This window comes from Gordionus sp. m RMFG-2023, chromosome 3 (assembly GCF_954871325.1).
Source record: "Gordionus sp. m RMFG-2023 chromosome 3, tfGorSpeb1-WG-v2, whole genome shotgun sequence".
NCBI lineage: Eukaryota > Metazoa > Nematomorpha > Gordioida > Chordodea > Parachordodidae > Gordionus > Gordionus sp. m RMFG-2023.
Window position 1 is genome coordinate 47,750,099 of NC_088777.1, and position 10,563 is coordinate 47,760,661.

The following is a 10,563-nucleotide window of genomic DNA, read 5'->3' on the forward strand; positions in this document are numbered from 1 at the left end:
TTCCCCGGCATTATAACTCTGACAATTTTCAGTATCTTAAAATATCCAATAAGACACTCCAATTTTTTCAATATATTTTACTTTGATATTTTGGTTGATAAATTATCAAAAAATAAGCAAGATATTTATATAAAATATTTCAAAAATTATGTATGGAGTTTATAATCAGTTGTATGAAGCAGCGCTTAGATTTCAACATTCGAAAGAGCAGGATCGAGTCACAAGATATGATGACATGAATGCCAATCAAAAACACAACTTGTTATGATCGAAGTCTGACAGAAAAAGGATTATCCCACAACTTTAAAGTTAGATGATTGATTTTTTAACACAATAAAAAAAAATATATAACTCCTCGTTAGCATAATTAATTTGCTTAACTTTCCAAATCTCATTTTTCAAAGTTTTATTCATTATTTAATTATTAGATTAAAAGTCCAACCAATGGATCATATATTAAACTAATATAAAGACTAAAAAATTTGTATATGGAATTACTTTGTGAATCGTATTTGACCGGTCAAATACGCAACCACCCCCCCCCCCCTATTATTAGAAAATTTGTATATAGAATAATTTTGAAATACGCACCCCCCCCCCCCCTATTATTAGGTATAAATATTTAGAAAATTTTATTTAAATAATCACCTTTCTCCTCCCTCTCCAAAGTAATATCCTCCATTTTCAGATTATTTACGCAATGAATAATTATGTTCAAGATTAAAGATTAGATAAAGAAGAAGAAAAATATTTTATATAATTTATGAGTTTGATTCATAATAATAATAAAAACATACATTGAAATATGTATCACTTTTATTTTAATTAATTTTGTTTAGTATATAAATATATTCAAAAATTTTTTTTTTGAAATAGTAGATGAAAAACTAAAGATATATGATCGGTTATAATAGTTTTAAATGTAAGTACATAAATATCTAGAATAGCAATTGAAATTTTGTTGGTTAAAAAATTAAAAATTGATACTAAATCTAATTTATATATATTAATTCGTATAATTTTACATAAATATCGTTCTTGTATATTATTATAGCATTTTTGGTTGTTTTCACTGTATGCCTACTTAAATGCGATGGAATTAGTTTCGGTGATGAAAATGATAATATGCAACGTTTAGGAGCGATTAACCAACTATTTGGTTTGGATTTACTAAAATCTCTTCAAAACATGAATGTAGGCCATGATATACCAATGCTCGGGGGGCAGGATAATTTTATATTTTCTCCTTTTAACATCGGTAATTCACTAGCCATTTTATTGTTGGGGGCCGATGAGAAAATGTTTAATCAATTGCTGCATACCCTGCACTACGAAGAATTATTTCAAATATTCAACCAGATTACCCTTAAAAATCAGCATATTCTACATTCAACCATACTCAAAACTATTAGAACTCTCAAAAACTACAAAAATACTACCGTGAGGTTATCTTATGGAATATACCCTGATAAAAGATTTAAAGTTGATCGGGCATTCGCCATAGAAGTATCCAAGTATTATGGGACACACATTCAAAAGCTAAATTACAAAACAAAAGCCGATGAAGCCGTTAAAACCATCAATTCGGATATCGCAAAGGCTACGAAAGGCGTAATTAAAGATATATTACCTCGCGAGTCTCTTAATCCAGACACTAGATTTTTAATAGTTGACACCATTTACTTTAAAAGTGAGTGGAAAGATCCCTTTAAACCAGAGTGAGTTTACAACTGTTTTTTTTATACAAGAATTGGTTAAATAATCTTAATGGTTTTATTCTAAAATTTGGTTAATAAAGGAAGACATATCCCGAGCCATTCACTAGAGACGATGGAGTAGTGGAACAGGTTAAGATGATGCACGATACCAGGACGCTTCAATACGGTGCAGCTCAACTAGACGATTTAGTAATTCTACCAACTTCTATTCTTAATCAAAAGATCGAAATTCTCAGAATACCATATGCAAACCCAAATTTGGCCATGTTTTTTGTGCTACCCGAAAAACATGGATTATCCGATTTGATCAAAGTCTTATCTCCTACGGGCTTCACTTCACTAACAAAGAGCGTGAAAGATACATTGATTGACGTTTCTCTGCCCGTTTTCAGGACAAGCTACGCCCTCTCACTTTCTAAGACTCTCAAAAATCTCGGACTCAAAAGCATATTCGAGTAATTTTTTTTCAAACCTGGTCAGGGTTTAGAAATATTTTTTAAAAAATACATAAATTTTAATAAATTTTATGAATATTTTTTTGAAAAATTATTTTAAAGAAAAAATCGAAAATGATCCATATTTCAGATCCGGCCCGGCCATATTGGAATTTAGTTTTTGTCTGGCCCGGTCAAATTTGTAACCGGCTCGGCCTGTTTCCAATTTTTTTTTTACTAAAGTTACCCAGCCAGGCCTCCCCCCCCCCCGGACTGTAAAAAAACAATATAAAATTGAGAATCTCGCCTATATCTCCTAGAAATTTTTTTAAATTAAATTAAAAATTAAAATTAATATATGCTGCAAGGGGAAGTAAATATTAGTATTTAAGTTTTCAGTTTTTATTAAAAAGATTTGGTTAAAAATGGAGAAAATATCATCGATATTCGCCAAAAGTCGCTTCCAGTTCTTGGAACCAATATATTTCCTCCATCTTTTAGCGATTTTATTTTTTAAAATAAAAAACTCAATTTAAACAAGTGTTTTACTTGCTATAGCATCTAATCAATATTATTTTCAATATCAATTTTAAAATTTATCTAAGGAGATGCAAAGCAAGCGAGAATTCCCAACTATTAGCCTATTTTTGCATTAGCGAATTTAGTACTTTAACCCAAAATATATGTAGATGAACACAAAAAATAAACGATTATTTATTATTATTGGCAGGAGTTGGTTAATTAAAAACATTATACTTTATAGATTATCATATAAGAATTTATCAGTAATTCAGTTCAATAATTTTTGGCAAATAACTTTTATGGGACCGGCAATCGGTGGTTGGGCTTGCCCCAGGTTTTCGAATATTTATTTTTCAGCCCGGGGCATAAGTGATAACCCATATAGGGTTAAAATCTTAGGGCCCAGTCCGGATTTTTTTTTAATAAAAAATATTTTCAAGCCGAGCCCGACTCGCGATTTTTTTTTTAAAATATATATCTTTGATCCATGCGTATTTTTATTTTTGATCATTTTCTCACCCGACAACAGAATTTTATAAATTTCGTTATTTTTAAACAGTTTAACTGTATTTTGCAAATTTTGTTTCAAAGGGGAATTGGAAATATGATCAGTAAAATAGATGGTTTATTATATGCTTTTTTTTAACATTTTCTAACTAATAAATTTATAAAATTTTAATTTATTTTTAATTTTAAATTAAAAAAAATTTTTTTTTAAACCCGGACCGGATTTTTGAATCAAATTTTTTTCGAGCCGGTTCGGATCGTTTTATGAAAGAAAGAAAGAAAGAAAGAAAGAAAGAAAGAAAGAAAGAAAGAAAGAAAGAAAGAAAGAAAGAAAGAAAGAAGTCTTTATGGGCAATACGCCTCTATCTGGCCCTATAATTTAAAAGTTTTTAAAACTCTAAATCTTTGTAATTTTGCTCCATTTTTAAATTTAATTTTTTTTTAGTGGAATGTGGAACTTAAAATTTTTTTAAATGTCCACTTTTAATTAAATATAATATAGCCTTTTAGTCACATTAATTCAAATAAAAAATCACCGTTTTAATTTTATTTAAATTAATCATTTTTTATCTATATTATTATTATTTTTTTTAAAATATAAAAATTAGGGACATGACGAATTTTACGGGGTTAATTAGATCTCATAAATCCGATAATTTGTATCTCGGCGAAGTATTTCACAAGGCTTCTATCGAAGTGACGGAGAGAGGGACTAAGGCAATAGCTGATACTGGTGCAGTGATGTTAACATCATCTAGATACCTACCCTCAACCCAAAAATTTATTGCAGATAGACCCTTCTTGTATTTCATACTGGATTCGCTGAGTGGAAATATCTTATTCTTCGGAACCTACATAAAGGGATAACGATGATATAAATTTTTTTTTATAGATAAATAGCTACAACATTATTTTTATTATATCAAGGAAAATCGAAGTTACAACAACTGATTTATTTAATTTGCTATTCTTCTATTTCATTTCACATCAGATTAGGAAAAAAACTAATCTTCAATATATCTTATTCACCCCCCCCCCCCCCTCCCAAATCTATATCGCTCAAACCTTTAATTAACCGAACCCAAATCTCTCTAACCTTTATAATCCTACTTCTTACATCAGATATACTTGTTAAATTTTAATTATATTTCATCTTATTAAAAAAGAAATCTCCTTCAGTTGATTATTCCTTATCCATTATATATCACCATAACAATATATTATAATTATTTGTTTAAAACATTTTTTAAATAAACATTTTATACAAAAATAAAAAATTAATTGTTTCCTAATTTAATTTTTTTGTTTATAGTTATATAAAGAATAAATTATTTTTTAATACAATAAAAGGCCAATTTGCAAGGTTAGAAAATGTTATTTTTTGTTAGTCACTCTACTCCCTGTGGAAGCTTTTAATTCATTCATAGATTTACATTTATCAAATTTAATAATATATATATTACATGCGATATCTATAATTAACGCTTGTCCCCTACCCTACTCTCAGTTAATGATGTTGACACCCCATGGCGGGAACGCTATCAAGGATGCGTCTATCCACCTCGAGTCCAGAATTTCCCCTAATAATTTTTATATAACCATTACTGCCTTTTCAGGAAAAAAAAAATTGAGGGAATTTCTTTGAGACGAATTTTCCCTCGATTATTATTTTTTGTGATGGATAAAAAGGATTTAATGTTTTTAAAAATTTTTTTAACTATTTTTCTAGTGGAATAAAGAAAAAATCCCCATCTTAACACAACTCGTTTGCTGCTACCCTAAAACATTTTCTATTTGTCCGGTCTAAAAATCAAGTTGTTATAAATTTTTTTTTTTATTTAGAAGTAATTTTGGCGCCATTAATTTCGTGTTTTACCACACTTAAAAACCTTTTTTTTAAAAAAAGTAAAGTTAAATTTCATTACTTTATTTTTGCCCTCGTGGAACAAAGAAATTTGTGTTACAACTAAATTTCGAACTACTCTCAAAGGTATCATTCAAAACATTTTATTCGGTCTAAAATCAAATCATTTAAAAAATGTGTTTTACATTTTTAATGTCCTTACAATCGCCATTTAAACATTTTAAAAAAAACTTACGGGCAGTTGACAGAAATAATATATCATATTTCAAGAAGTTTATATTCCTTAAAAATATTCAATGTGAAAAGATAGAAAAAAATGAAGGTTCTTTAAAATATTTCTTTTTTAAAGTATGATTAAAAAGGGCTTAAATTCAAAATATCAAAAAGACAAACTTTTTGAAACTTTATAGAAAATAAAATATAACCTTTTTTTTTTAAATATAAAATTAAAAACATGTTTCCAAAATATAATGCTAAAAAAATTTTAAAAAAATTATAAAAAAATTATAACATGACGATTTCCTTAAAATTTTAAAACTTCTGAAAGTTTTAGAATAATTCGAGTATTTTTTTTAAATAAAAGGGTTTTGGACTTATAACCCAAGGCTAGATTTTTGAATAAATTTTTGTCCAAAATTCTAAGTTTTATGGAAAAATGTTCATTTGAGATTTTTTTTTGTTCAAATCATGGATTTTTAAAAATAATATATATTTTTTTCCCCCCATTAAAAATAAGATATAAATAAAAATGTTTTTGGAAAAAAAATGGTTATTATATAAATGAAAATTAAAAGCTATAATTAATTTCATACAACAAGGTAAGATGATAATAATAATAAAAACATTAACTATTTAAACCACCCCCCCCTCCCCCCCTCCCTTCATCCATCATTCATCTATCAATCCTTTTGTTTAGTCGGTATTGGGGTTTTCCCTATCTTTATACCGCAAACAAACAACATGCGCATCTTATTATGCGTAAAATCTTCATTTTTTGTCGATCATTAAAGATATTTACATTTTAGGCAAAATAATCATTTTTTTAAAAAAAATGAATATTTAACCTTGAGTATATTAACGCAAAAAATGCGTTATCTTATCATACAAAAATGGGAAATATCGTTAAAGGACTTAAAAAGCCTTGAAAATTTGATAGGCGTTTTTCTCAAGAGGCAAAGAGATCCAAGAGAATATAATGTCTTAGATGGAAAACTACGCCAATATTTAATATATTAATCAACCAAAATCTTATATAATTATCCCGCAAATTGATAAAACTTGTTTCAAAATAAGTATGATAATCTACAGATGAGCTTAAGACGTTAAAAGAAAAGTAATAAACAACATTAAATTTTATTTTCATGAACACTCTTATACAACTTTTTCAAATAAAGCCTAAATCGGAAATTATTTTTTGACACTTTTAGACTTCTAAATGAGAAAGATGAATTATGCCAGATGTTCAAGAATAAAGGTTAAATGATAAGAAATAGCGGTGATTTTAATGTGTAAGTTATTTATAAATAACAATGCTAAAATTTGACAAACACATGTTATAAATTATGTTTATGTTTTTTTTTAAAAAAAATTAATAAATTTGTATCTAAATTTTAATTGTGTTTTTTTGTTGTTTTTTTCAAAAATAATCCTAATTTTGAAGATGAAAAAACACTTGGAGACTATAGGTGAGTGGAATAATTAAAAATTTTTTTTTTCCTCCTGAATTATGATATAAAATTTATTTTAAGTTATTATTATACATTCATTATTTTTATTGCTATAACATCTCATAGTATTCTTAGCTGCTTTTAACGTATATTTATCCAAATGCGATGAAATTAGTATAAGTAATGCTACGGCTGCTCCGAATAACATTTTAGAAATACAGCTTTTGGGGGAGGCTAACCAAAAATTTACCTTCGAGTTACTAAAATCTCTACAAAATATAAATGTAGGCCCTATAGCTGTATCGAATCAAAAGAATTTGGTATTTTCGCCGTTCAGTATTGGTCACGCATTGAGCCTTTTATTACTTGGAGCAGGGGGAGAAACGTTTAAGGAATTGTTAAATACCTTGCATTACCGAGATTTATTTCGCGGATCCAACCAAATTACTCCTAAGGATCAAGAAATTCTGCATTCAGTCATACTGAATGCTACTCAAACTCTTAAGCACTACGGTAATTCGACAGTAGAGATATCTAACGGTATATATCCCGATGAAAGTATCAAAATTGACCCCGCATTCGCCCAAAAAGCTTCCAAATATTATGCGGCACATGTTCAGGCTATGAATTACAAAATGAAATCATATGAAGCCGCTAAGAGTATCAATTCCTATGTTTCAAAGGCTACGAAAGGGTTAATAAGGGACTTACTACCTCCCGGATCTCTTAATTCAGACACCAGAGTTGTCATAGTTGATACAATTTACTTTAAAAGTGATTGGGAATCGCCCTTTAACCCAAAGTTAGTTTAAATGATTGTTTTATTGATTTTTTAAGAATAATTCTTTATCATTCATCAATATAAGAAACACTGCCAAAAGGTCTTTCATAAGAGACGATAAAAAGGTAGAAAAGATTAAAATGATGCATGACATAAGGTTAGTACAATACGGCGAAACTCGTCTAAAAAACATTGCACCCTTAACAACTTCCGTTCCAGATCAAAAGATCAAAGTGCTCAAAATGCAATATATGAATCCGAATTTAGCCATGTTTTTTGTGCTCCCCGAGAAAAGGGGGTTAACAAATTTGATAAATGTCTTATCTACCGCTTCCTTCGCTTCACTGATAAATATCGCGGAAAACGTTATGGTCGATATTGCCTTGCCTATTTTCATAACAAGTTATGATGTCACTCTTTCTAGGACCCTCAAAAATCTCGGCCTCCGAAGTCTATTCGAGTAATTTTGTAAAGTATATATTTAAAAAATAATTTATCAATTTTAATACGATAAATAAGGAGAAGCGTTTTAATTTTATTATTAATTAATATATTTTATGACAACCAAAAATTCATGGTTAGGAGCATAGCGGATTTCACCGGCTTAACAGGATCCAATGATTCTAGCATCGATAATTTGTTCATTAGTGAAGTATTTCACAAAGCTATGATCGAAGTGAATGAGATAGGAACTGAGGGTGTAGCCTCTACCGGTATAGCGACGTCTAGGGAATTATCAATGCCCCAAGAATTCAATGCAAATAGACCCTTCCTATATTTTATCTTCGATTCTCTGAACGGAAATATATTGTTCCTAGGAACTTACATAAAAAAAACAATGAGATAAAATCAAATAATTTATATACGAAAATTTCTCTCTTTAAATTGGTTTAAACATTATATGTCAAAATTCCTTTGTTCTTAATTTGGTGTTTTTCATGATATTAAATAAAGTATACTATCAAAAAATGAAGGTCTTTTAACAAAGTTTTAACAATTATTTATTATTAACGAAATGTTTGTGAATGTCTTGACTCAAAAGTATTCAAAATTTAGTAATTTTAATCGTCACAATTACGATGTGCCTAAAATGGGTACATTCAAAAATGTGTTATTTGTTGATATAATTTTTTAAATTATGACATTTGTATTGATTAGTTTTTACTATAAAACTGATGAATAGATGTCAAAATTGAAATATTTTGTTCAATTAAACAATATAATTATGTTCAATTTTATTTTAACCACTTTAACCTGTTACTAAGCCACTATACCCCGGGTATAGGGTAAAATAAAATAACTATATATTAATTTATTACAGGTCCTAAAGTATTGTAGGAAGAGAGCTATACTTTTTTTTAAAATTTTGTAGATGTGATTTAACTACATATAAATATATAATTTGTTCTGTTTTGTTAATGTTTCAAAAATATGCCCTATGCTTTATTTTTTATTATTTTGGTGTAGTTATTTATTTATCTTGATGTAAGTTGTAAATTTTCAAGTTCATTATTGTTGTACTGCAAATTTTACTGGTATTTTTTTTAAATGTGACGCTAGGAAAGAAAGAATAATGAAATCAATAAAATAATCCACGAAAATAAATAAGGTTTTATGTGATCACTAAATATTATAAACAAAAATATATTAAAAAAATTGTCAAGAAAATGAAAAAAAGTCTTGAAAACAAAAAATCTTAAATACAGTTACAAGTCTCTTATTAAAATTTTCTAAAAGATAATGACTACAAGACACAAAAGGATCTTATACAAGTATTCAACCACCCAATTATACCCTAACCCGAGTTTTACTAAGAATTTTTTTTTTTACCCAAGAGATGTTGAGACTTGATCCATTTTTAACGAAAATAAACTAATACCATATCTGCCTACTCCTTACCATCCCCCTAATCATAAGTTATCTCTTTAAATATCAATGGAATTCATTAGCTTTGTTAAACGGCTTCTTTGAGCCGATAACTCAATATTTTATCCAGAATAACATTACCCAAGCCTGAAGATTTTGATCTGGCACAAAGTTTATCCATTAGCGAAATCTCGAGGATTTTAGTCAATATTTTCTAACTAAAATACTGAGTTAGCCGTTTTTAAAAATCTACTCAAATCGAGCCGTTTAAAAACATAGAGAATTCATTTCTAAAAGATTTTATATAATAAATTCTTTTTTTTTGTATAATAATATATATCTAATCTGATAACTAATAAATACATATTTATTCATATTTAATTTCTTATGAATTATTTCGTTTCATTGTATACTTTATTTTTTTTTAATTTAAAATTTGAAAACGGTGTAATTCCATTTCAGGTTATGTTGAAACAAATTCATATCGATTCTCATAATTTTTGGATTTTTTTTAAAAAAAAATTAATAATAATATATTATTTTATTTAATCAATAATGATCCGAAAAATTCATATTAAAAATTAACAAAAATGAATTCATTTCCGACCATACGCCAACAAGAATATAAATTTCATTTTCTATGTTACTATAAAAACATGAATAAGAAATAACGAAATTAAGTATAACATATCCATATATAATTTTGTACTATTTTTTTTTAAATTTCAGAAACCGGTAATAATCTCGAAAGTATAAGGGTTCCTTTCAAAATTCTTATAACGGTTCGGTTATAGCTACCACTTCGAAAATTTATAACTTTCGACTTCACAGTTCGAAATCCTATTTTTCGAGTATATTGCTTCCTATTATATAAAATTAATAACTTAAATAGGTCACAATAATAAAAGCTAAAATGTTTTAGTTGGATCTGAAATATCTAAAATCTAAATTATATACTTTACGACTAGAGTTTGGAAGATTTTTTTTTGAATTCTGATCAAATTTCATCTTAAAATGTGAAAATTTTTTTAAGTATAACTTTTGTACTTTTCATGCACAAAAAAGATACTTCAAGAAGAAAATGACAATTTTTTTCAAACTCTTCCTACAACCGAGATAAAAAGAATAAATATTAATAATTTTATTTAAATAACATTCCAAATGCCTCATAATTTTTACAAGTTAAAAAATGATTATTATATTA

General features: G+C 27.5%; 2 protein-coding genes across 3 annotated transcripts; both read left to right on the plus strand.

Moving 5' to 3' along the window:
• Positions 1–786: 786 nt before the first annotated feature.
• On the plus strand, positions 787–4,553 carry LOC135926113 (leukocyte elastase inhibitor-like). The gene is made up of 4 exons (XM_065461808.1): positions 787–922; positions 1,055–1,718; positions 1,799–2,173; positions 3,790–4,553. The coding sequence occupies exons 1-4, from the start codon at positions 898–900 to the stop codon at positions 4,046–4,048; spliced, it is 1,323 nt and encodes a 440-aa protein (XP_065317880.1). The 5' UTR covers positions 787–897; the 3' UTR covers positions 4,049–4,553.
• A 2,080-nt stretch (positions 4,554–6,633) lies between these two features.
• LOC135925641 (leukocyte elastase inhibitor-like) lies at positions 6,634–8,447 on the plus strand. 2 transcript variants are annotated; one of them, XM_065461022.1, is made up of 4 exons: positions 6,634–6,730; positions 6,839–7,514; positions 7,579–7,953; positions 8,076–8,447. In XM_065461022.1, the coding sequence occupies exons 1-4, from the start codon at positions 6,706–6,708 to the stop codon at positions 8,338–8,340; spliced, it is 1,341 nt and encodes a 446-aa protein (XP_065317094.1). In that variant the 5' UTR covers positions 6,634–6,705; the 3' UTR covers positions 8,341–8,447. The 2 variants fall into 2 exon arrangements, with proteins under 2 accessions (XP_065317094.1, XP_065317095.1); XM_065461023.1 differs by having other exon boundaries at positions 7,579–7,966; positions 8,076–8,215.
• Positions 8,448–10,563: the final 2,116 nt, after the last annotated feature.